Raw genomic sequence first — 27586 nt, 5'->3', positions numbered from 1 at the left:
ATATAGTAACGCTGTAAAGTGAAAGCGCTGGTTCACTGCTGTCCACCAGGCAGCCAGCAGAGTCACACCATAATAAATGTCGTGGTGTTGTTTCTGATGCATGGCACGCGGTGTCAAAGAAAGGAATAAATACGTATCGTAACTGCGATGCGTATCTCGTTATTGATATCACGGTCACAAGACAATTCAGCAATTTATTGACACGAAATACACGACACTACACAACTCGATGGTTCTTATTTTATTCAGGTTGATTTTGTGCCCTTGTAAATATGTTACTCATACGCTCATCAGGAGCGCCGCTTTTAGGCAGCGACCATTATTTAGTGTAAGTGCACTCGGACTTTTCACTGTCGATCACGCCGCTAATCTAGAGACAGTGATTTTCCGCTTTGTAATTCAGGATCGTTCTGTTTCAGTTTTACTAAATTCCATTTCAACACCGGTTTCAGGTTTTCCTGTATGAGACACGCATTTTAAGGACTTTGGACTGCTTTAAAACGCTGTGTGGTAGATATAAAGCAAAGAAATACACTTGTAAATTACATTTTGATTTGTTTGTAAAGCTGAATAAATGCCGAATTCATAAAAATGATCAATTCTTAAATTGGCACATTCAAAAATTCAGAGTACTAGTACTTTTAATACAAGGATTTTTGTAAATTTATTGACTTTCAAAGAGTCGTTTTGGTGAACTCTTCGCTATATGAAAATAGGGGTGTTCACACGGCAACTTTTACTCCGGTGTAGCACCGGGGCTGCCCCGGTAGAGCGTTCACACGGTACAAAGTTATAGCGGTGTAGCCCCTGAAAGCTGCTTAAACCGGTGCAAATCTAACCCTGCTCGGGAGGGGGTTTAAGAAATTTACTCCGGAGTAAATGCTAGTTTGCGGGGCAGCACCGATTATAAAATGGGCCGTCTGAACGCTACAGGGGTAGACTCGCTACGCGTGAGGAGAGTTGATTACATACGGGCATTGCATAATTTGCATCCTGGTATTTTGCACTTCCAAAATGGCGAATATCAACAACAACAGAACTGCGTGTCTTCCAGTGTTGCCAGATTGGGCGGTTTTAAGTGCATTTTGGCGGGTTTGAACATATTTTGGGCTGGAAAATGTCAGCAGTATCTGGCAACACTGGTGTCTTCATCCACGTTGTTTTCCCGGCACTTGGTGATGCCATGACAACCGGGAAAAGGAAGTATATTTTCACGCATGCGCATATTTCATTTCCGCATTATTACTATCGTATAGCACGGTCGCAAAAACTGCCGTGTGAACGCAAGTGGGGCTGCACCGGTGCTAACACGCTTCTCTCTAGTAAGCAGGTTTGTGACGTGTGAACGCTCCACAAAATTTACACCGGTGTAAGATATATCGCAACAAAATACATCGGCGCAGCATCGACGCAAATATGTGCCGTGTGAACACCCCTAATGTGTGTGTCTTTTGTTGGTTTTAAAACTTGAACTATTATAAAATAACGTCTCGCCTGTTGCGCCCCTTTACAGACGCCACCAACTGTTTAGACTCAACTTCATTCAAGTCACTCAGCTTTAGAAGTTGAGAGTAATATTACAGGAAATGAATAAAAATATATTTAACAGATTTAAGGGTCACTTAAAAATGATTGATCAGTTTTTAAATGACGAGTAAAATAACATTTGTATTGGAACGTGTTGACTGAAGAGCATCGCAAACGGAGTATCTGCAACTAATGTTGTCTGTTGTTGTCCGGGCGACGATGGGTTCCCTTTTGAGTCTGGTTCCTCTCGAGGGTTCTTCCTCGTGTCGTCTGGGGGAGTTTTTCCTTGCCACCGTCGCCACGGGCTCGCTCATTGGGGATAGATTAGGGATAAAATTGGCTCATGTCTTGGGTCATTCAGATTCTGTAAAGGTGCTTTGGGACAATGTCTGTTGTTAAAAGTGCTATACAAACAAACTTGACTTAATTTAATGTTGACAGTATTTGCAAAGTAAAATACCGTTGTCTTCATATAGTTCATCGGGAAATTGATTCACTCTTGATAATACAGCGCTCAGCGTAAATGAGTCCACCCCCTTTGAAAAGTAACATTTTAAACAATATCTCAATGAACGCAAACAATTTCCAAAATGTTGACAAGACAAAGTTTAATATAACATCTGTTTAACTTATAACGTGAAAGTAAGATCAATAATATAACTTAGATTACACATTTTTCAGTTTTACTCAAATTAGGGTGGTGCAAAAATGAGTACACCCCACAACAAAAACTACTACATCTAGTACTTTGTATGGCCTCCATGATTTTTAATGACGGCACCAAGTCTTCTAGGCATGGAATGAACAAGTTGGCGACATTTTGCAACATCAATCTTTTTCCATTCTTCAACAATGACCTCTTTTAGTGACTGGATGCTGGATGGAGAGTGATGCTCAACTTGTCTCTTCAGAATTCCCCAAAGAAAATAATTTCTTCACACCACAAAGGTGAAGGCTACAAGATCATCAGCAAAGCTTTACTTATCAGTCAGAATACTGTAGCAAAAGTGGTACAAAAATTTAAGAAAGATGGAACTGCAACCATCTCACAGAGACGTCCAGGTCGTCCACGGAAGTTAACACCTCGACAGGAGCGTCTTCTGATGAGAAGGGTTGAAGAAAATCGGCATGCAAGTTCACTGCAGTTATCTAAAGAAGTAGAAAGCCAAACCAGGGTGACTATTTCCCGTGACACAATACGGCGTACACTGCAGAGGAATGGCATGCGTGGATGCCGTCCACGAAAGAAGCCTCTCCTAAAGCCCAGGCACAAACAAGCCCGCCTAGAGTTTGCCAGGGCCCATGCTGACAAAGATGAAGACTACTGGGACTCTATGCTCTGGAGTGATGAGACCAAGATAAATGTTTTTGGAACTGATGGCTTCAAAACCGTATGGCGTCGCAAAGGTGAGGAATACAAAGAAAAATGCATGGTGCCTACAGTGAAACATGGTGGTGGCAGTGTCCTTATGTGGGGCTGCATGAGTGCTGCTGGTGTCGGGGAGCTGCATTTCATTGATGGCATCATGAATTCACAGATGTATTGCTCTGTACTGAAAGAGAAGATGCTACCATCACTCCGTGCCCTTGGTCGTTGTGCACTTTTCCAACATGACTAAACACACATCTAAGGCCACTGTTGGATTTCTGAAGAAGAACAGGGTGAAAGTGATTCAGTGGCCAAGTATGTCTCCTGATCTGAACCCAATCGAACACCTATGGGGAATTCTGAAGAGACAAGTTGAGCATCACTCTCCATCCAGCATCCAGTCACTAAAAGAGGTCGTTGTTGAAGAATGGAAAAGATTGATGCTGCAAAATGTCGCCAACTTGTTCATTCCATGCCTAGAAGACTTGGTGCTGTCATTAAAAATCATGGAGGCCATACAAAGTACTAGATGTAGTAGTTTTTTTGTGGGGTGTACTCATTTTTGCACCACCCTAATTTGAGTAAAACTGAAAAATGTGTAATCTAAGTTATATTATTAACCTTACTTTCACGTTATAAGTTAAACAGATGTTATATTAAACTTTGTCTTTTCAACATTTTGGAAATTGTTTGTGTTCATTGAGATATTGTTTAAAATGTTACTTTTCAAAGGGGGTGGACTCATTTACGCTCAGCACTGTGCATTTACTGTCAGTACAGGCGCTGATCGTTTCACGCGTTTAAATGCTGGTCCGGTTGCCATTTTTGTTCATTTCTGCACAGCAACATAAATACCGGTCTCTGTATGAAAGCAGCGAAGCTATTGGCTAGGACACTCAGCTCAGATACCAAACAGCCAATAGGCACATGCGATTTACGGGTGAGCCTCGGAAATCCCCCAACGAAATTAAAGGTGAAGTCCGATGCCGTAATGACTTATTTGATAGAAAATATTAAGTTTTAATTTGTGCAAAAAAACTTTTTGCGCATTCCGTTTCAAATACCAGATTCGGGGTTTTCCGTCCGTTTACCACGATCACGGGAAACCGTCGTCTCCACGCTAATCTGTAAAACTCTACTGCAACTAGTCCCACTGAAACTTGCTACATTAGGGCCTCTGCATGCTCTTGCGACAAGGCTTTCGCAGATAGCTTTTTGCAGACAGTTGTAATTTATCGTTGAGCGGGGAGTAATAGGCGTGCGCGATGTTATTCACCGCCACAACGCAAGGGGGCGCGAAGTCGCAAAATCGCTAGGAGTAGTTGGTGGGTGTGGTTAGTGGAGTGTTTATCCTCCGGTTACTTATAATGACTAGAACCGGAGTCGTATAGATGTACGTACTTCCTCACTTCCTCGATCAACCGCTCTTCGTGCTGCTCCATCTTCGCTTGTGTTTTTAAAAATGGCGGTCGTGAAAACAAACCAAAGTGGAAGTGCGTGTACAGCGGATGTAGAGTGGACCAATCGGAGCCCTCTTGTCTGCGACGCTGTCTGCGAGGCTTCTGCGGTGGTCACAATTTTTGGGAGGTGCGCGCAGAGCGTCTGCGAAGGCAGGGGGGGCTACACAGACGCCATCTGCGAGGACTGCGTTGTCAGCATAAATTGGCCGTGAGGTTTAGCAACATTGTCAGGGATCGCGGCAAATGATTAAATTTTCATGACTAATAGCTTCTGGTTTAAAATCTGAACGCTTGTCAGATGAAGATGAAAAGGAAGAAAGGAAGCTGGGTTTTTTTTTGCGGCTTCTTTGGGACCGGTTTCTGTTCACGGAGCAAAAATGAAGAAATTATTTGGCCACGTCGTGTCTGAACTGTCAGTTACTCAAGATTAATTTCTTCTTTATGAAACTGTAATGTAAAGTAGCACGACATTCGTAATCCTGCTGTTCCGCTGATTATGAGCACAGGCAAGATTCAGCATAACCCCACTCTTACTCGTGCAGCGTCGCTTAATGACGTGCTCCAGTTATTGCACATTTTATTTATTTTCATTAAGCGTAGTCTAAAAAAGCACTGAAGCGGAAAATGTAATTTGTCGCCTGGAATTGCCTGTTAATAAAATTTGAAGTTCTTCACTGCTTTTTATCAGTAATATAACAGCTTAAAAATAATAATGTTCCAAATCAGTTTTTGCTTTAACTATGGCAAAGATCAAAAAGTCAACAACCGCTTCTCTGAATTGCTGGTCGACGAGTAAAAATGTAATATTTGGACAGCAGAAATTTTAGATGATTTGCTGTTCTTGAATGCTGAATGGTGTTCACAGTAACGGTGGAGAGATCTCGGAGTCCTAGTGTCTGAAGACATGATGATGCTCCTGTGCTATTCTTGGCTTTTGTCTTTTCTCCTCACATAGTGTGTGTGTGTGTGTGTGTGTGTGTGAGAGAGAGAGAGAGAGAATCACCACACTGCAAGACTCTCAAAGCTCATTTAAAATGCAGATGTTTTTTGCTGGTCACACCGGTGAATGGTTCTCTGAATTACGTCCCTTTTAGGGGGCGGCACGGTGGTGTAGTGGTTAGCGCTGTCGCCTCACAGCAAGAAGGTCCTGGGTTCGAGCCCCGTGGCCGGCGAGGGCCTTTCTGTGTGGAGTTTGCATGTTCTCCCCGTGTCTGCGTGGGTTTCCTCCGGGTGCTCCGGTTTCCCCCACAGTCCAAAGACATGCAGGTTAGGTTAACTGGTGACTCTAAATTGACCGTGAGTGTGAGTGTGAATGGTTGTCTGTGTCTATGTGTCAGCCCTGTGATGACCTGGCGACTTGTCCAGGGTGTACCCCGCCTTTCGCCCGTAGTCAGCTGGGATAGGCTCCAGCTTGCCTGCGACCCTGTAGAACAGGATAAAGCGGCTAGAGATAATGAGATGAGATGAGACGTCCCTTTTAGGGTCGTTTCCCTTACTAGAGAGGAGATGGATCATATACAGTGTTCGAAATACCCGTCTGCATTTTGCAGAATGAGTTTCAAGATTGCAGAAGAAAAATTAAACAACCTTCAATTTTGCAGAATGAAAAAAATCAGGCTCGGGATTCAGTGGTTCTCAATTTAGCAAACTGGCGGCGCGCGAACCTGACTGTGTTTTCCAGGTCAAAGTTGAGCAATATTTACGTAATACTGACGAAAGGCGACGACAACCAAATAAGGGCAGTTGCCATTTTCCGATGTAAGATTTCGTCACTGGTGGCACGGTGGTGTAGTGGTTAGCGCTGTCGCCTCACAGCAAGAAGGTCCGGGTTCGAGCCCCGTGGCCGGCGACGGCCTTTCTGTGCGGAGTTTGCATGTTCTCCCCGTGTCCGCGTGGGTTTCCTCCGGGTGCTCCGGTTTCCCCCACAGTCCAAAGACATGCAGGTTAGGTTAACTGGTGACTCTAAATTGACCGTAGGTGTGAATGTGAGTGTGAATGGTTGTCTGTGTCTATGTGTCAGCCCTGTGATGACCTGGCGACTTGTCCAGGGTGTACCCCGCCTTTCACCCGTAGTCAGCTGGGATAGGCTCCAGCTCGCCTGCGACCCTGTAGAAGGATAAAGCGGATAGAGATGATGAGATGAGATTTCGTCACTTTTAATACCCGCCAGGAGGACCCGACAACTACCTCGGCAGTTTCCGCCACGCATCTCCCAGAATTCAATGCGGCACAACAAACATGGCTCCCAAGAAGAGGATTGTTTCTTCAGGGCAAGAGTCCGACAAAAACGCCAAGAAAACAAGGGCTATTTTATCGTATCTCGGCAAAACCGGCGGCCAGCGTGACTCCAACAACAACAGCGACAGATTGCGCGTCCGTGAGGGGGACAACAATGAAGACGGTCGCTGTTATAGTTGAATACATATATATTGGTAAATTGTATAGGTACTGTTGAATCATGGAAAAAAATTATACTGATATTATATCCCTTTTGAAGACAGCAACAGTATTTTACCTTTATTCATAGATACTTTTGAATATTTTGTTTTCTCATACCAAGCTACCGGTACACTAATACATGTTTTGTGTACATGTCAGAGGTCAAATGAGTGCAAAAAAGTATTAAGGTATAAGGGCTATGGAAGATGGCGCGAAAGAGTTTTGTCGAGCTTGTCCTGGTACTGTACCAGGCGGTCCCATTCATAGCCGTTCCTGAAAATTTTATGATGTCATGAAATGCTGTAATGCGTGATATGGAGATCACAGATGGTCACTACCTATATGCACACCAAGTTTCATCCAGATATCTTGAAAACTGGGCGAGAAATGACCCTTGTCTAACTCCTACTACAACATGTGCACTAAACCTAAGCAATTTCCAGATCCCATTTCCAGTGAAGTGGAAATGGGATAACGATGGCTGTAAATAAATCCGTCCCCTGCAGTTTATGTGGTTGGTGCTCACACCAGACCTATAGCGATACCTATAGCCCAGGCCTGGGTTTATCCGGATCAGTGAGATTGCTTCAGGAGCGATTGATCCAATAAAACATCCGACCAATCAGGTAATTGTTTACATGTGACGACGTCTGAGCACGTGCCATTTTTTTCCCCCGGGTATCTTTGTATATCCTTGTTACATCATGAAGTCACAGAATACAGGTTCACGGAAAATAAAAAAATATAATATAAAGCACGGATCTTTTATTCACGGATATGTGAAATATAAATAGTCAATTAATAAACATATATAAATACAGGTAAGATGTACATTTTAATTATGAATTTTAGCAGTCCAAACATTGTTTTAGACTTCTTATCCGTGACGCATCATCCGTATGAAATCGGGAACCAATCTGTAATACGCTGAAACATCCGCGACCGATCCGCAAATTATTCGCATCCGTGATGAATCTGTATTAAAATCCGTAACCGCTCTGTATTTTGTATCCTTTTTTTAAAATTATATTTCCGTAGTCTGTGACCTGTCTGTATTTGGTCAACCGGCGGAGTATGTACAGTATGACCCGGAATAATATGCTACTACTTGGGAATAGTCATGGAAGTTTTTCCCAAGTTGCATGCATTTATTTACCCGAGTGTCAGGACCAACCGATATTATAGTTGTGGTGTGATTGCTCCAGACTGGAGCTAAATTCAGGCAGAGGTATGGTCATAATTGTAGGTGTTGTGGGACCAGGCCCTTACTGAGCATCTTACAGAACCAGTCACAGTTCTTCTGGACACTTTGACTGTCACACTCGCTTCTTCATCTCATCTCATCTCATTATCTGTAGCCGCTTTATCCTGTTCTACAGGGTCGCAGGCAAGCTGGAGCCTATCCAAGCTGACTACGGGCGAAAGGCGGGGTACACCCTGGACAAGTCGCCAGGTCATCACAGGGCTGACACATATGGCCCTTTTCCACTACCCTTTTTCAGCTCGCTTCAGCCCGACACGGCTCGCGTTTCGACTACCTCAGAGCGGCGCAACTCAGCTTGCTTCAGCCCTGCTTAGCACCCAAAACTCACACGGTTTTGGAGTGGGGCTGAAGCGAGCCGAGCCGAGTGAGGCTGGGGGCGTGAGCAGACACTCCCCTGTGCACTGATTGGTGAGGAGGAGTGTCCTCACATGCCCACACACGCCCCGCGAGCACGCTGGGATCTGTAAACACCGTAAACCCGGAAGAAGAAGAATTACGAATTACGAGAATTTCTGAAGCCTTATGCGCCTCGCCTCATCTATACGCTCTTGCCAGTATCTGTTGGCGTTGTCGGTGACAACAAGCCACAGCACCAAGACCAGCAACACTAACGACTCCATGTTTATTGTTTATTATCCGCTTAAAAGATCACTGATGTCACTGTTTGCGCCGCCTAACGACATCACGTGACGTCCACCCACTTTCGCTAACTCCACCCAATGTGTCCACCCACTTCCAGCCAGCACGGTTCAGCGCGGTTGTAGTCGAAATGCAACTCCAACAGCCCTGCTCAGCTCGACTCAGCCCAACTCAGCACCGCACGGCTCAGCCGCGTTGGTAGTGGAAAAGCAGCAATAGACACAGACAACCATTCACACTCACATTCACACCTCCGGTCAATTTAGAGTCACCAGTTAACCTAACCTGCATGTCTTTGGACTGTGGGGGAAACCGGAGCACCCGGAGGAAACCCACGCGGACACGGGGAGAACATGCAAACTCCACACAGAAAGGCCCTCGCCGGCCACGGGGCTCGAACCCGGACAGCGCTAACCACTACACCACCGTGCCGCCCTAATGTAGAAGTCATAAAATAGAAATCTATAACAAAGTTTTTATGGGGGGGGGAAAGGTGCCTAGGACTATTACAGAGTACGACTGTGTGCTATGATGAGGTCCACCTCAGGCGAGACGTGTGGTGCTAACTTGTCGGTCGGGACGCATCGTGTGACTCTTGCACTTTTGAAACCAGTCCATCCAAACTAGATGAACGTGCATTGGTGTCTGTCTCTCGAAAGTATCCATTTATGTCCATTACGTGTAGATATGCTGGCAGTGTTGCGTTACCAAAGCAGAATGTACCAAAAAAAATAAAAAAACAAGGAGGAGAGAACTGAAAGAAGCAGCAGAGGAAGGCCTAAAGCCCTAAAACAGCATTTTATTGTTTGTACTGCATTTGAGGGTAATTTATGGCAGAATTAGACTGCAGTGTGGCTTTAGGGTTTTAATTTATTTTAATTTTTTTGCTTGGCATTTTCTCAATCCCTCTCCAGGAGTTCGTCCCCCCCCCGGGTTCTAATAATGGTTTAATGATGGCTAGTAGAAGTGTCTGTGTTCACTTGATGCACAGCACTGCAGTTTCACGCCATGTGTGGTTATGGTTTTCAAGGCGTACAAATCTGTTACGCTTCCCCATAAATCAGCCCTAAGTGCTAGCCTCTACAATTTCCCACAATCCAACTGGGTTCATTAAAAAGAGGCATGTCTGTCCCAACGCCAGAAGGTTCTACAGCAAGTCAGCTACTCTTCCAGAAGATGAAATGGCCCTCAGCCATGTGGAATGCTGTTTTTTTTTTTTTTCCTCTTTCTGTATTTTACAGAGCTTTGGACGAAGAGTTTGCGGCTTGATTTTCTCCTTCGTGCATCTGCGTTGGTAATGAAGACCCTCTGACTATCACGATATGTTGCGAGTCAACATAATGAGAGTGTAGTCCTGGGAAAATTTGATCATCTTTCAAAGCTGTTTGAGGTTTTCGTTGTGGATCTTGGCCTGTCTGTTGTTCTTTCTGTCGAGAGTCAGTTTCATAAAGATGAACTGTTCCAGAAACAGTGTCATGCTCGGGGGGGTTTGGTTTGAATTTTCATCTCATCTCATTATCTCTAGCCGCTTTATCCTGCTCTACAGGGTCGCAGGCGAGCTGGAGCCTATCCCAGCTGACTACGGGCAAAAGGCGGGGTACACCCTGGACAAGTCGCCAGGTCATCACAGGGCTGACACATAGACACAGACAACCATTCACACTCACATTCACACCTACGGTCAATTTAGAGTCACCAGTTAACCTAACCTGCATGTCTTTGGACTGTGGGGGAAACCGGAGCACCCGGAGGAAACCCACGCAGACACGGGGAGAACATGCAAACTCCGCACAGAAAGGCCCTCGCCGGCCACGGGGCTCGAACCCGGACCTTCTTGCTGTGAGGCGACAGCGCTAACCACTACACCACCGTGCCGCCGGTTTGAATTTTTATTTATTTATTGATTGATTTATTTATTTGGGCTTTGTATAACTGAGGCCTACATCATCACTGGCTGGTGCTCAGTGTTCTTCGAGCCTTTGTAGTCCAAACTTCTTCCTGTAAAATCTGGAGACGATTTAAAAAAAACACTTGGGCTTACAGACTGTCCTCCTCTGCAGAGCTGGCAATTAATCATGCCTTTCTCAATCACTGGTAGATTTTGTGCTTTGTTATCTGGTTCACAGAGAGTATTGAAGCCATTAAGGATTTATGATGGCTGCATTGTTTCCATTAAATATCGAGCAGAAAGTTTTTCATTATCTAAGAGCCATTTCTTCAGGTATTTACAAGTCTGCAGTTCTCGGCACGGTCCTGAAAGCTGAATCAGGACGGACAATTCACTAACCTGGGTGTTTCAGACAGCCGCATTTTAATGTCCAATAGGGTAATGTTTTATACGTATAATTACCCAATAGATTTAAAGGTAGACCGCCTTTCAGATTTTTCAGGTTTCGGTCATAAAAAGAACCCCCCCCGACACCCAATAATTTTTGTTTAGTGGACCGAAAGCTACTGAATTAAAATCACAGACTTCCAATTTTATTAGGTTTTTTGTTTTTAAGAGAACAATTAATGAATTTAGAGCCACATGGCCCTCAATTCTCTGCTGTTTTTTCCTGCTTCACCATGATCCAATTCAAGATACTAATGTCATGCATCACGCGGTGGGCTTCAAGTCAAGTTAAGTTTATTTGTATGCCGCTTTTAACAATAAACATTGTCGCAAAGCAGCTTTACACAATTTGAACGACTTAAAACATGAGCTAATTTTATCCCTAATCTATCCCCAATGAGCAAGCCTGTGGCGACGGTGGCAAGGAAAAACTCCCTCAGACCACATGAGGAAGAAACCTCGAGAGGAACCAGACTCAAAAGGGAACCCATCCTCATTTGGGCAACAACAGACAGCCTGACTATAACATTAACAGTTTTAACATGACAGTTTCGTTGATGTTATAACTCTTCATTTATGGAAACTTGAGTGCAAAACTGTTCATGACAACTGCAGTCCTAAAGTTAGCAAGTCAACTGCAGTCCTAAAGTTAGCAAGTCAACTGTAGTCCTCAGCCATAAAAGCATTACTGTAAGAGTCCAGAGCGTCCTCCAAGTGTGACTTTCAACTGTCCACATGGGGCCGTCCTCCACAGGAGCGATGCGATGAGATTCCAACCAGACACAGGGCACCAGGATGGATCAGGCAGGTCCGAGGAGCAGAAGAGGTCAGCATCTCGATCCCAGGGCCGACATGTAACTCAGAGGGACAGATTTTTTTTTTGGGGGGGAGAGAAAACACAGGTTGTTAGGTATGCCCAATGTCACCTGAATAAGTAGGAACAGTATACATATTGCACTGAGTACAAGCAGGGACTCCGGCAACTAACTATGACAGCATAACTAAAAGGGGAGAGCCAGAAGGTAACACAGGCATGAGGGAGCCCCGGGACATAAAGCAGCAGCCACTACACCATCAACAAACTCGAGTGAGCAAGCGAGTGGGGACTGACAGCATCCATACACCCCAGTTTACCAAAACACTCTGTCTGAGGACCCTCCAGACCTACTCCTTTACCTCATAAACACCATTAACAAAAGGCTTGACTAAACAGATATGTTTTCAGTCTAGACTTAAACACTGAGACTGTGTCTGATTCCCGAACACTACTTGGGAGGCTGTTCCATAACTGTGGGGCTTTGTAAGAAAAGGCTCCGCCCCCTGATGTAGCCTTCACTATACGAGGTACCAGCAGATAGCCTGCACCTTTTGATCCAAGTAGGCGTAGCGGGTCATAGAAGTTCGCTCAGGTACTGTGGTGCGAGACCATTTAGTGCTTTAAAGGTCAATCGTAGTACTTTATAATCAATACGAAATTTGATTGGGAGCCAGTGCAGTGTGGATAAGACGGGTGATGTGGTCATATTTTCTAGTTCTAGTAAGGACTCTTGTTGCTGCATTTTGAACTAACTGGAGCTTGTTTATGCACTTATTGGAACATCCAGACAGTAAGGCATTACAATAATCCAACCTGGAGGTAACGAAAGCATGGACTAGTTTTTCCGCATCATGTAGTGACATTAAATTTCTTATCTGAGCAATATTTCGGAGATGAAAGAAAACTATCCGGGTTATGTTATCAATGTGAGTTTCGAATGAAAGACTGGGGTCAATAATCACTCCGAGGTCTTTTACTGCTGCACATGAAGAAACAGAAAGGCCATCCAGAGTTACTGTGTAATCAGAAAACTTACTTCTAGCTGCATGAGGTCCTAGTACAAGTACTTCAGTCTTGTCAGAGTTAAGCAGAAGGAAGTTAATAAGCATCCAGTGTCTAATGTCCTTCACACATTCCTCAATTCTACTAAGCTGGTGTCTCTCATCAGGTTTTGCAGAAACATACAACTGTGTGTCATCAGCATAACAGTGGAAACTAATACAATGTTTACGAATAATATCGCCCAGAGGTAACATATATAGAGAAAAAAGCAGTGGACCCAAGACAGAACCTTGTGGAACACCAAACTTTACCTCGGTACGTCTAGAAATATCACCATTTATATCAACATACTGACAGCGATCAGTTAGATAAGAGCTGAGCCTGTTCGCGCAAGGCATTGAGGGATGCAAATTTAAAACAGGAGAGAAAAATGGAGCACGTGAGTGTGCAAATGAAACGTGAAAGACCGACTATAGTAACGGAAAGCGAGAAGAAAAGATGTCATGTTGTGAAGGAAAGGAAACGCAGGACCAAACTAATAAATACTGGTGATCAGCTGTTCATTTAGAGACCGAAGGATGTAATTAAGCGTGCACGGTCAAAGGTAAACCTGTAGATGGCAGTAATGCAACACTGTGGATGCCAGCTGCTGTAAAACCCAAAAGAAGACAACGACGATGCCCAAAGGTAAACCTGCGCATGCGCACACCGGACTTCCTTGTCTGCTTGACTGCGTGAAGCGAGCGATGTCCTGCACATTTATTTGCTCGGGAATCCCCTCAAATTAAATAACTTCCCAGCTACAGAATGGCCTTTTTTTTTTTTTTTTAAAAGATATTACAGAAATAAACGTACATCACAATGACCAAATTGTAGAGGGAACTAAATTTCACCGGCTTTATGAAATCGAAAGGCCGTCTACTTTTAACACTGGAAACCATCCCTACTTCTTATAGACTCCACTTGTAAAGCAAAATGTTCGTTTGGTATTGAGGTTATGGTTAAATACAGTAGAACACACTTTACGGTGGTGTGACGTATCTCAGCGCTGTAACTATAGCGCACACTTCCAAATCCCACAGCCTTCTGTACGATACACAAAGGTACAAGCAAGGTAATGGTAAGAGCGTTTAGTATGTGGCTTAATTAGCGTGTGTTACTGATGAACACGCCAATCAAAAGTTTGGATGCCTTCGAATTCAATGGCGTTTCTTTGTCTTCATTAATTAAGTCACTTCATGTCTTAGTTATGATGGGTGTTGTTTCTCTTTCCTTACTTGAGTGGTTCTTGACATGATCTGGAATATGGGGAAAGCCATGGTCTAACGGTTAGAGAAGCAGCTTTGGGACCCAAAAGTTGCTGGTTCAAATCCCTGAACCAGCAAGAATGATTGAAGTGCCATTGAGCAAGGCACCTAACCCCAACTGCTCCCCAGGATACTCTGGGTTTGTTGTATGTTGCTCTGGATAAAAGCGTCTGTTAAATGCCAGTAATGTAATATAATACTACAGTTGTTGAATAGGGCTATTTACTGTATTTTTATTATTGACTGTTTGAGCTCAGACGCATTTAGAAGGCAAGAAATTGCACTAATTAACTTTTGACGAGGCACATCTGTTAATTGAAAAGCATTCCAGGTGACAACCTCATGAAGCTGGTTAAGGTGATGCCAACAGGGTGTAAAGTGTCAAGGTAAACGCTGGCTACTTTTGAAGAATCTAAAATATCAAAAATTAACACTGTTTTGTTTACCACATAATTCCATTTTTTTTTTTCGCGGTGCGGTTTCCATCAAATCCTGCGCTCTGATTGGCTGGCGAGTGGGTCCGTATCCTATGGTACGGACCCCGGTTACAGACCTCTGGCGACTCACTCATTCACAACAACAACAAACAGTATAATTTTTTTGTCAACATTTATCTTTTTTTTTTTATAAGATTTATTTATAAGATTATCAAAAATCTTATAAATGTTTGCCAGCATTTCTCAGGAGAATAGCATTAATTTTACAGCATGGACAGCGATAACGACAGTGTTCACAGCGAAAGTGAGTTTTACTACCCTGAGGAAGAAGAAATAAAAGAAAACTTTTCAGGAGAAAGCTAAAAACCTCTAACTTGCTAACGCCGAGCAAAAACATGGCCGAATCCTGAATGACTCAATTTTGTATAAATAGGGGACTACATAGGCGGCAAAATGTAGTTTTTTTTTCCTGCCATGGAAGTGCACTTGTATACCGAGGAGGAAGCCATTTGCATTACAGCCGTGAATGAGGATTCAAAATGGAGGCTCAGCTCGGTTTTCCCTTTTGGGTGCTCTCGTTTTCTGTTAGAATTTGTAAAGAAAAAAAAAATGTTATTTACCAGCTTAAGGTCGGTCCGTATGGTGAAATACGATATGGGCCTCCCAGCTGGTAAATAACGTACGTGTGTGTGTGTGTGTGTGTATGTATGTGTGTGTGTGTGTGTATATATATATATATATATATATATATATATATATATATATATATATAAAATCATTCCTTACGGAATACTTCAATTTTTTTCAGTCACGTTTTGACGGAATACTTTTTGTGAAAATCACTAATTTAATAGGTACATTCAGTTAAATGTTTCTATCTCCATAAATTATTTTAGAGGTAGAAAAGTATACATTTACCGAGTCCTTGAAACCTATCCTTTCTAAATATGGAATTATTTTTGTATAATTCTGAAGTAGGTAGGTTTCACAAGCATCAGTCATATTATATTATAATACTAATAATAATATTATAGCAGTCTATCCCTGCTATAATAAACCTTCCCTACGCATGACTTCTGGGGTTTCCTGCTAATTATAATATCCAAATGTTGTCTATGTGCAGTCCTCTACGGCTCTGATTGGTCAAATTCACGTGTACTGCTTTATTATGGGAGTTTCTGAGGGAATTCCGTATGACGTCACCAAAGCCGATAGTACCGGCTTACCGTGGGGAATGGGAAAATTCGCAGAGCCACTGTCAGCGGTGTGTGTGTGTGTTCCAGATGTTATTTCATAGTTTTGATGTCCTCAGTATTGTTCTACAATGTAGAAAATAGTCCAAATACACACAAAGCTATGAATGAGTAGGGGTGTACAAACTTTTGACAGGTACCGTTTGTGGTAGGCTTTTATCCTGCAATCGCTTGTCTTCAGGTTGAGCAAAGCTTGGGAGCTTAAGTGACTGTAAACTGCTCCGTGCGGTACACAGTGTTTCCAGAAACAGACCCACCTCATCACAGTGCCTTCAGTGAAGAACTCGTTAACGTGCTCGGGTCCAGCGTGGCTCTGGTAAACCTCGGGGCTGGTAATTATTACTTTTTCAGAGGCTTTTCAGTTTGGTTTAGATCTTTTCCTTAGGAACACCCATACATCTGCTCATTTGAGGAATTATCCGATCAGCCAGTCAGGTAGCAGCAGTGCGAGGCATTCAATCATGTAGATGTTATCGATGTGATTTGTACTTAAACCCTAAAATGGGGGGAAAAAAATAATGTGATCTCAGATTGTTGTTGGTGTCTGACAGGCTGGTTTGTTTGATTGTTTCAGAAATGGCTCATCTCCTGGGATGTTCAAACACAACCAGTGTTTCCCCTACCGTTATATTGGGAGGCGTCCCCCTCACAAACACACATTTTAAGGTCCAACCAAAAAAAAAAAAAAAAATGCAGACACTAGGACCATGCAGAAACATCCCTGCTCAAGCTGCCAGTTCCCTGTCTGCTTCGCTCTCCTCACGTGCGCTCAAAAACAATTAAAACGATTCGATTCAAACAATAGTTAGCAATGTCAGAACCCCCCAAGCAGCAAAAGATGGCGGACATACGACTTTTTTTTTTTTTTTAAAGAATATGAGTGATTTCTTTACACACTATATATTGTTAGCCAACGTTATGTTACAAATATTCATAGTGAGATCATATTCCAACATATCACTTTGTAAGCACCTTCAAGTTAGCTAGCCATAGAAAATTACTTATTACCTCGCCCCCTAGTGGGACGGTGAGGTATTGTGATACCTGTGTGTGCGTGTGTTTGTTTGTCCCACCCCAGATTTTCGCTCATAACTCAGCAACGACTGGACAGATTGACATGAAATTTGTTGGGCTGATGTATCATGATCATAAGAACCCATTCAGTTAATTATGCTGTGGTGCGAAGAGAAAAAAAAAGCGAGTACTTTCACACACACATTATTTTCCGAACAATTATGCTTTATGAGAAAAGAATGAACCATGATTTTAATAATACTAGCGCCGCACTGCCCGTCTTTAATGATGCTCTTGAAAATTGATAAAGCAATGTATCGTAATCCTACAAAAATGATATTCAATTGGAGTAATGGAAGAAACAAATAAGAAAATAGTGCATGAACATAATCTGAATGACCCCTCCCTTCTAGCCAAGAGGAAATCATCGTTACGCTGCGGGGGCGAGGTCTGCTGTCTCCAATTTTCCTGTTTTTTTTACGTTATTTCAGACGAACAGTCTACTACTGTAGTTCTTCACTCAGTACATAAATCAGAGTAGTGATGGGCAGTGGAGAGGTGAGTGACGACAAATCACAGAAAGAAGAAATAAGCTCTCCGACGTTCTAATTAGAATTACAAATCTAAACAGATAAATCAAATAAACATGGCGTTTAGCAGACGCTCTTATCCAGAACGACGAACAACGAGTGCAATTAGAACTATAAATGGTTCGTATGCCATTTTCATCTCTAAATACTTTTGTTAAAAAGATTCGTCAAAGAAATGTTCGACTGCAAAACAAATTATTGTAAAATAATTGGTCTGTTGGGGGGAAAATAGAGGTCGGTTGTAAAAACTGTTGCAGTTATTGTTCTAAAATAAATGTGATGACTTTGGGGCAAAAGAGGATGGTCACTTGCTGCACCCCTCCCCGTGACTCCTATTACAGAGCACTCGGACCTGAACAAACAGATAAGCCGGTAAACTCCGGGGAAATGCTGATGACTGGGTTCCTGCCCCCAGGGGCACCGCCAGAAATTTTGGGCCCCATGAAAGATTAGAATTTTGGGCCCCCCAACTTTGCCCACCCTCGTCACAATTGCACTATTGTCATTATTTGACTTTTGATAGCCCATGGACCTTGAGTTTGTGACTTTATTACATTTTATGTATTAACCTACCAGGGACTAGATGAAAACTGGTCATTCCACACACGTAACCATGTCAAACACTTGACTGGTGTCCGTTATTAGCAACATTTTAATCTAGCAAACTGTATATGGCGCTCGCTCATTAAAAACTTCAATCCTAAAGCATGTATGGGTTGTATTGCTGCTTAGCTCCTCCTCCAAAGGGGGGTTCAGTGGTTTGGTAGGGCGGAGGTCCCCCTGAGGCTGAATCTGTGCATATTTAGGGCACCCCATTAGTTATGAAACTGGTTATTAGCACTAGTTATTAGCACCAGCATAACGTAATATTTCATCTTGTTTATCACACAAGTCGGTTCAGTATTAAAATGGAAAAAAATGTCACTGTACAAACTGTAAAAGTGTTCCCTTGATAGGCTAATCCAACCACGTTCATACTGTTCATTTACCATTCGCTAATATTTTGAACACACGTGTGAGCGATAGCTACCTTTCTTTGGGAAAAACTGAGTGACCAGTTGCCTGCCTCTCCGGTCCCTCTCAGCTTTCAGCTGCCTTTCTTTACGTTTTTGACAGCCACTCTTCATATTTAGCGATCATAGACTGTATGCACTCCACTGCTGGCTGGCTGGCTGCTGCACCGCGACACAGCAGCAAGTAGCGTTGCACTGATCAGCACACAGATTTAACGCATCGCGCTTCTACCAGAACTGGACCGTACCATTTCGCAAAAGGGGGAGGGTTAAATGACAATATGTTGAAGAACTCAAGAAATAGACAACCTTGTTCAATTAGCTCATTTTACCAGATGGAATATTGCATTGTTGTTATTTCAAAAGTCTTATTAAAATCATTAAAAGCATATTATCAGCCCCTTAAAGGGCCCCATGGCAGTGCTGGGCCCCTAGAATTGTTCTAACCTTTCCCCCCCTGGCAGTGCCCATGCCTGCCCCCCCCCCCCCCCCCCCCAAAAGAGTTGAAACAGAATACAGTCAGAAGAGAACGAGTGAACAGAGAGGTTATGGTCCCTCAAATAACCACTCTATACAACCGTGGTAAGCAGAAAAGCATCTCAAAGCACAGGTGACACATTTTAAAGTGAATGGGCAGCAACAGCAGACGATCACGTTCGCTTCTCCTCCTGTCCAGCCAAGAACTAGAATCTAAGGTCACAGTAAAGGTCAAGAACATCACTATCTAGTTTCAGAGTCTGTACGTACCGTCCCTGGCATCTTCTCATTCTCATTATCTCTAGCCGCTTTATCCTGTTCTACAGGGTTGCAGGCAAGCTGGAGCCTATCCCAGCTGACTACGGGCGAAAGGCAGGGTACACCCTGGACAAGTCGCCAGGTCATCACAGGGCTGACACATAGACACAGACAACCATTCACACTCACATTCACACCTACGGTCAATTTAGAGTCACCAGTTAACCTAACCTGCATGTCTTTGGACTGTGGGGGAAACCGGAGCACCCGGAGGAAACCCACGCGGACGCGGGGAGAACATGCAAACTCCGCACAGAAAGGCTCTCGCCGGCCATGGGGCTCGAACCCAGACCTTCTTGCTGTGAGGCGACAGCGCTAACCACTACACCACCGTGCCGCCCCCTGGCATCTTATCAGGTGCTTTACTGAATACACCAGAAGTAAAACACAAAATTGATGAAGCCGCCTTTTGCATTTATGCATCACATCATATCTTGCCAACTCGCTATCCTTTACCCGGCTGCAGCTATTAGCGGTTTCAGGGACGGTACTTCTGTAAATGTATGTCCCTCTTTTGCAGTGAAATGTGTTCAGTAAACCATTATAAATGGACTCGTGGCACAGTTTGTTATAAAGTCGGCGAGCAAACACTTTTTCTACGCGTTCTGTTTTTTTTTTTATGGTTGATGTATATGCATAAATATAAGGTCCTGCATGTGGATGAAAACATCAGTCTGGTTTTATTTCTTCCGTTCTGAGCGTGTCTTCGGACTCTGTTCTTCAGAAGGAGTGTCACATGGCTCTGCACGGAAGAAACTCATTTCGTTACGCTCTGTGGCACTTGGCACTAAAGGGATTAAACAGCGTCTGTTTTGTAGCGCAGTTCTATTAAAGCACTTTTAACCCTGCTGATGGTGCTGGTGCTTTTTAAAGACGTTGATGGTGCTTCATTTCTGCACAAACCACTTCCAGTTATTTTATTTTAAAAAGTTAGACAGGCAGCATTTCAGTAAAACGTCTCAAAATCTGATTTTAAATCTGGATTTGCAAAGTAGGGATCGACCGATATATGTTTTTTCAGGGCCGATACCGATACCGATTATTATGGAATTGGGATGCCGATAACCGATATGTGCAACCGATAAATGTAAACATTATAATTCACATGAAATTAAACATAGCACACACCGACACAGACCTTCATATCCATGAAATGTATGTTTAATTATAAAATTGAACATGAAATTTTGTGCAGGGAGATGCCAGCAGCATTTGTACAATAAAGTCAAACATTAGTTAGAATAAAATGAGAAATAAAATAATAATAAAATAAATATTCACCAATAAAAAAATAAATCACTCCCTACTATATTACAGCTCACCATTTTCAGTGGAAAATAAATGAAAATACACTCTGGATTCTTTTACACTAAGAACTGAGTAAGACTTACCAACTTCAAGTAGTTTTTAAATAACAAATCAAGTGTAGGGAGCTGCCTGCAGCATTTTTTAAAAAGTAAAATCAAACATAAAGTAGGCTATCACTCCCTATTAGGAGCGGCTGCTCCTTTGAGAGTATATCGCTTTCCGAATCAGAAGCGCGAGCGAGGAGAATCACTTGCGCAAGAATTATAAATACTAGTCACACCTGGCTTATTTAAATGTTCAAATAGCGCTTTATAAAGTTGCCTAACATATACAAGTGCAATGCGCTTTCTGAGCACGAGTCACGTCATGAAGTTTACTCATCACCATAACAAATAGCCAGTAGGCTTGCGCTAGCCTACAGAACACAAACACTACGTTTTATTTCGTCTTCCCTTGACCACCTCTCTGTATGGCTGTCATTCTACTGTTCCAGTAGAACTACTGACACATTCACAACGTTTCCAGACGGGGATTTAAAAATGACTGCAGCCTACGTTATGCTGGGGACTGCTTACTATGGACAACATTACATGTAGTTTCAGCGAGACTAGTTGGTTGTAGGCTAATTCAAGTGCTTCCTTCCGTAAGCTAAGTTTGCCTGGCTCACAGATGCAAATGGACAATTTTAACGAGTAGTAGATGAAGAATGTAAACATATAATGAAGTTGTGCTTTTGCAACTTGTGTGTTTGTGACTTATTGCGGCAAAAGCAGCGTGTCCTTACCTTGAAGTGGGATCTGCTTCTGCCCGAGTGCCCATACGGCCGCCTTGAAACAGTTCACAGTGTTTAGCTACACGTGTCGATTGGCTATTATCTCTTGTGCCAAACAAATCAGATGTTGTGGTGGGCGGGACCGTGTTCTTGAACTCAGAGAGGCGAATGCAGGAAAGGACGTGCAGTGACAGTCGCGTTAGGAACGAAATGGCTGCAAAAAGGCATGTTTTCGGCATATCGGTGGAAATTATGGCCGATACCGATAACCCTAAAAATGCAGAAAATATCGGCCCGATATATCGGCCAGGCCGATTATCGGTCGACCCCTATTGCAAAGTATGACACAATGATGGGGTTCTTTCTTGCTCATCGAGAGGAATTCAGTCAGAAATACAAAATTACTCCGGGTGTGTGAACATGTGCAGAGGCCGGTCCGTCTGAATGGAACCCTGGTGCGTTTTCCTCCTTGCGCGAGGGAGAACACGGCAGTCTCTCGTGCGTGCAGACTGAAACCCCCAGCGTGAGAAAGGTAGTGTCTGTTCACTTCATATGAGCTTCAACAGTGAACTTTGACTCAGTGCAGCTTCAGGATGTGAACTACGTGCCGTCTCTTATGGATCATAGGCAGCGTTCGGGGTTTATTTATTTTATTTTTAATCCCCCGCTGGCGGAAAGGCCCGAAGGGGGATTATGTCGTGGCAAAGCCCGTCCGTCCGTCTGTCTGTCCTGGAAAGGGTTCTCGCCTTCTGAAATCAACTCCTCTCTCAATTTTTGGATGAATGTCACAAAACTTGGCAGAAGGCTTTGTTATAGGACAGTAATACACATATTGCAGTTTCGTTTGCAATATGTTGTAGCAGGGGATGTTGTGGTCTCCAAGCACTCTCTTGTTTTTTTTTTTTTTTGTCTGACAAAATCTTTTGAGCCTGTTTGGGTGATTGCCATGCTTTCTGTACGATCAGTGAGTTTTGAGAGTCATGTTTTCAGCCATGTCTGCACCGACGCATCTTTCAGCAATTGTTTGTTTGTTTTTTGAATAAAAACACTCAATGGAGGAGAGTATAAAGTGTTTTGTATTCAGACGTTTCTTGGCCGCAGAGTGACGTTAAGCTCGGCTCATTTTCACAGAACTGGGAGTAGTGAGGGGTCTGAGATGAGTGATTTTATCACCAATGTCGTAGCGTGATCAGAATGAACCGTCAGCCCTAAAATGTCATCCAGTGAGTGTAACCAAAGGTCCTTTAATTACTTTATAGTCGGGATAACATCTGGAGCCTTTGGACTAATTCACACGTGCTGCTTGTTTGAGAGTCACAATTATATTGTTTGTCCACTGGTCGCACTTTCCCAGGATTGTATGGTTCCTCTGAGCAGGTGTGAAGTCCTTCATAGCTAGAATCAAGGAGACCTCAATTTGAATTTTACGAAGCGCCCATGTTTTTTCACCCCAGTGCACATTTAGCATGTACGTATACACTGCTGTGATTGGAAATTGCACCACATAATGCCGAGAAAAGCCCTCTCGCTGATGTATTCACTGTATCTGGGCATCAGGCAAAGCCAGAACACCACTATTAGACTCGATAAGCCAGGAACTGGTTTCCTCCCCCCACCCCCTCCCTCCTCGCTTCCCCCTCTCTTCCATACTTCACACATTGCCTCGCAGGTCCTATGTTTTGCAACACTGCTCTATAGGGAAGCATGGCAACAAGATGAAAACACTGAAGAGATTTCCTCTGAATAAAACCACAAGCAACTGGAAGCAACATAATCGCATCATCTTTGACCTTGAATTTCATGCTGCAGTGGATGTAGACTTGTGTTTGGTTCGCAGAACAGGTGTGGATGAGTTTACTATCCTGCTGATTTTGTGCTTCAAGGCTCTGCTCGAAATGAGCTTATCCTGTCGACCTGAATCAAAAAATAAAATGACGATCCGTGATAGTTTCTGGAGTAGTGGTTCATACTCAAGGATTAAGATCACCTCTACCAAGGTCCACTTTCATTTCAAAACCTCCAGTGTAAGGAAAAAAAACAAAACAAAAACCTCATGCTATTTCAATAAATAAATAAATTTTATTGATTGTTCTTCCTCCCTCTCTCATATATATATATATATATATATATAAAATGGGACATTTTGTGTTCTTGAATGCACCACTCTGTCCGTCCATCCTCCGGTCAGAAACACACTTGGATAGTTTCTCATATGCACCACATACATTTGTGTACACCAGAAACTTTATTTATCTATCTAGCATGAGCTCGCTCTGTCTGTCTGTCTGTCTGTCTATCTATAACTTTTTATTACTACCTCTATCTGTCTGTCTATATCTAGCTGTCTATCTATCTCTAGCTATCTATTACTATCTCTGTCTGTCTATCCATCTATCACTATCTCTAGCTATCTATTACTATCTCTGTCTGTCTGTCTAGCTATCTATCTCTCGCTATCTCTGTCTATCACTATCTCTAGCTATCTATTACTATCTCTGTCTGTCTGTCTAGCTATCTATCTCTCGCTATCTCTGTCTATCACTATCTCTAGCTATCTATTACTATCTCTGTCTGTCTGTCTAGCTATCTATCTCTCGCTATCTCTGTCTATCACTATCTCTAGCTATCTATTACTATCTCTGTCTGTCTGTCTAGCTATCTATCTCTCGCTATCTCTGTCTATCACTATCTCTAGCTATCTATTACTATCTGTCTGTCTGTCTCTAGCTATCTATTACTGTCTGTCTGTCTGTCTGTCTGTCTGTCTATCTATCTATCTATCACTTTTTATTACTACTTCTATCTGTCTGTCTATATCTAGCTGTCTATCTATCTCTAGCTATCTATTACTATCTCTGTCTGCCTGTCTGTCTATCCATCTATCACTATCTCTAGCTATCTATTACCATCCCTGTCTGTCTGTCTAGCTATCTATCTCTCGCTATCTCTGTCTATCACCATCTCTAGCTATCTATTACTATCTGTCTGTCTGTCTGTCTGTCTCTAGCTATCTAACTATCTCTAGCTATCTATTACTATCTATCTATCTATCTATCTATCTATCTGTCTGTCTGTCTGTCTGTCTGTCTGTCTGTCTGTCTGTCTGTCTGTCTGTCTCTAGCTATCTAACTATCTCTAGCTATCTATTACTATCTATCTATCTGTCTGTCTGTCTGTCTGTCTGTCTAGCTATCTATCTATCTAGCTATTACTATCTATCTGTCTGTCTAGCTAGCTATCTAACTATCTCTAGCTATCTATTACTGTCTGTCTATCCATCTATCACTATCTTTAGCTATTTACTATTTCTGTCTGTCTGTCTATCTATCTATCTATCTATCTATCTATCTATCTATCTATCTATCTATCTATCTATCTATCTATCTATCTATCTATCTAGCACTATCTCTCTGTCTATTTATCGCTATCTCTCCCTTTCTCGCCTTCTATCTAGCTCTCTCTGTCTTGTAATTGCTCAGTCTATCTCACACTCACACTCTCTCGCAATCTCTATATCTATCAGTCTCTCTCTCTCTCTCTCTCTCTCTCTCTCTCTTCCCCCCCCCCCCCCCCCCCATTTCTTTTCACACATCCCTTTAGGGGCCTCGTAGCTGGTCAAGGTCAACAAGTCAGAGATATTTTGGTGTGTTGACTGTAATACTTTCACGTCAGCTTGCCATTAGCAGACTGCAGTCGGCACTCAGCAGCAAGGTTCATGTCCATAAAGTGTCCGAAAGCTGTACACCGACTCGAGCCAGCTGAGCCTCAAACAAATCACTGCAGAGCTTTTGTGCTTGTGCCCGAGATGAAAGCTGAGCTTCAGTGGCATTCTTTAAATCAATAATGTAAGGAGATTAATCCCAAAGCATCATCTGGCCTTTTGTGGGGTAAAAAGTACTCTTGTTTTACAGTGGCTTTTTTGATTTATATATATATAAATAATATTAAACATGCGAACAGATGTTAAAAATATTCTCATTACATCAAGCACACTATAATTGTTTTTTTGTTTTGTTTGTTGTTTTATAAAAATCACATGTCTGCCATAAGGGGACCTTCATATAATCTGACACGGAGCACATGTTGCACATTGTTATTGAATTTGGTCACGTTATTTTTGGGATCACCTCGTACAGTGTGATTTTAATCATCTTAAGACGACTAGCTTTAGACCGTGTGACGATCAGACAACCTCCTGCTTCTCTTCTTGTTTGTAGGATTCATAGGTTTTATAATTGAGTATTAAAATGTTTGCGTTTTATGCATCTTGTAAAGTGCATGAGTGCTGGCAACAATGTTAAATAGTCGGAACACTAACGTGCTTTTATTCTTCCGTTTTTTGACAGGATGACTGGAGTGGCTTCGGTTCAAGCAGAATTCAAGCACAAAGCAATGCAGACAGCAGAGCGCAGAGTTTGGAAACCCTCCCCCCAGGTACGTGTCTGTCTGAACACCACCAGTGTGCAGTGTAAACACACTGCAGGATTAATACTGCATTCATTTAAAACTAGAAACTCGGGGAGGGGAGAAACGCCCACTCAACCTGGAATTCCTACTCGGAAACTCAGGACGGTCTCTCAAACCCTGAGATGAGTTATACCGTACGCACCTGTAACCTGGACTGGTTTATGCCGTGTATGAATTTTCTCAGGAAGTTGAAGAACGTAAAACTTCCAGGCTCATTATCCATCCCACAAACCCAGCCCCTGCCTTAGGGCCTCTGCATGCTCTTGCGACAAGGCTTTCGCAGATAGCTTTTCGCAGACAGTTGTAATTTATCGTTGAGCGGGGAGTAATAGGCGTGCGCGATCTTATTCACCGCCACAACGCAAGGGGGCGCGAAGTCGCAAAATCGCTAGGAGTAGTTGGTGGGTGTGGTTAGTGGAGTGTTTATCCTCCGGTTACTTATAATGACTTAGTCATATAGATGTACGTACTTCCTCACTTCCTCGATCAACCGCTCTTCGTGCTGCTCCATCTTCGCTCATGTTTTTAAAAATGGCGGTAGTGAAAACAAAACAAACCAGGAAAGTAGGGAAGCGGAAGTGCGTGTACAGCGGATGTAGAGTGGACCAATCGGAGCCCTCTTGTCTGCGACGCTGTCTGCGAGGCTTCTGCGGTGGTCACAATTTTTGGGAGGTGCGCGCAGAGTGTCTGCGAAGGTGGGGGGGCTACGCAGATGCTGTCTGCGACGCCATCTGCGAGGACTGGGTTGTCAGCATAAATTGGCCTTTAGCCTGGAGCATCATCTTGCCCTGGGTCTCAACATAGCGAGGCTCTTAAAGACTCCAGTTTTAAGTTGCTTGGTAATCAGGCATAAATAAATATATATTGGGACAATACCTTGTCCAAGAATGACGTTTCCAGCCATAAAGGCATTTCTCTGGGGCCTTATTTACCCACTCTTAAAGCTGTAAATGTTTCCGTCTGCACTGTGCATAAATTCACCGTTTAAATCCGACTAATGATGGTTCATGCTGGAGAACGAAAGCAATCTTTTTTTTTTTTCTTTCCCTCTAAGAGGAGAAGAAAAACAAAAGTGAAAGGTGTTGCGGCGGTAATGACTGCATGTCTTCAGCTTTGTTTCGCCGTTGTCATAGAGTGACTTCATGCTACAGGTTTGATTAGACTCGGAGCAAATTGGATTTAACAGCCGAGATAATGACAGTGGAGCTTTAGCCCTGCTGAACACACTGGAAAGGAAGTAGTTCACATTCAGACTGTGCTCTCAATAGGCTCAGGCCAATATCTAATATTTACACAATGAGCATAGTTGCAGTATATGAGCTACGGAAATAAGCACAACTTAGCCTTAACGATGCAGAGCAGCTGCGTGTTAATTTGTCCGAATGCAATTCGGGAATAAAATGATTGGGTGTGCTGTTCTCGGAAAGTAATTAACATATCAGGGTGGTGTGATGTAGCCTGACACGAAGCAGAGGTACTGTTACCAACCCAATGCTCATTATTTTGCGGTTACACCACAATCCCAAGTGTTTTATTCCTCTTATAACACAACAGTTTACCAAGGATTACCATTTTACTGTAAAGGACCCATGGCATGGTGGTTTGTTGATGCTTTAAACGGGCTCGTGGAGGCTTCCGGATGTTATATCTGCAGCCTTTCTCGAAATGAACCCTCGGCACGTAAATATAGCCTCCTGGGAGAAAGCCCCATTTCAGCGCTTTTCCCAGTGCGTCGTTTTGCTAATGAGAAGCAGGAGGCGGGGAAGGGTAGAAGGTGG

At 43.1% G+C, this 27586-nt stretch overlaps 1 protein-coding gene across 2 annotated transcripts in view; it reads left to right on the top strand.

Moving 5' to 3' along the window:
- The window catches only part of galnt2 (UDP-N-acetyl-alpha-D-galactosamine:polypeptide N-acetylgalactosaminyltransferase 2), a 334306-nt gene that overhangs the window by 147286 nt on the left and 159434 nt on the right, over positions 1 to 27586 (top strand). For both annotated transcript variants that reach the window (XM_060926345.1, XM_060926346.1), the window contains exon 2: positions 25688 to 25775. In XM_060926345.1, coding sequence (XP_060782328.1) covers positions 25688 to 25775 — 88 coding nt within the window. The remainder of the gene's footprint in view (positions 1 to 25687; positions 25776 to 27586) is intronic.

This window comes from Neoarius graeffei, chromosome 7, assembly GCF_027579695.1.
Source record: "Neoarius graeffei isolate fNeoGra1 chromosome 7, fNeoGra1.pri, whole genome shotgun sequence".
Taxonomy (NCBI): Eukaryota; Metazoa; Chordata; class Actinopteri; order Siluriformes; family Ariidae; genus Neoarius; species Neoarius graeffei.
Note: the sequence above shows the minus strand (reverse complement) of the source record. Positions and strands in the feature narration are given on the sequence as shown.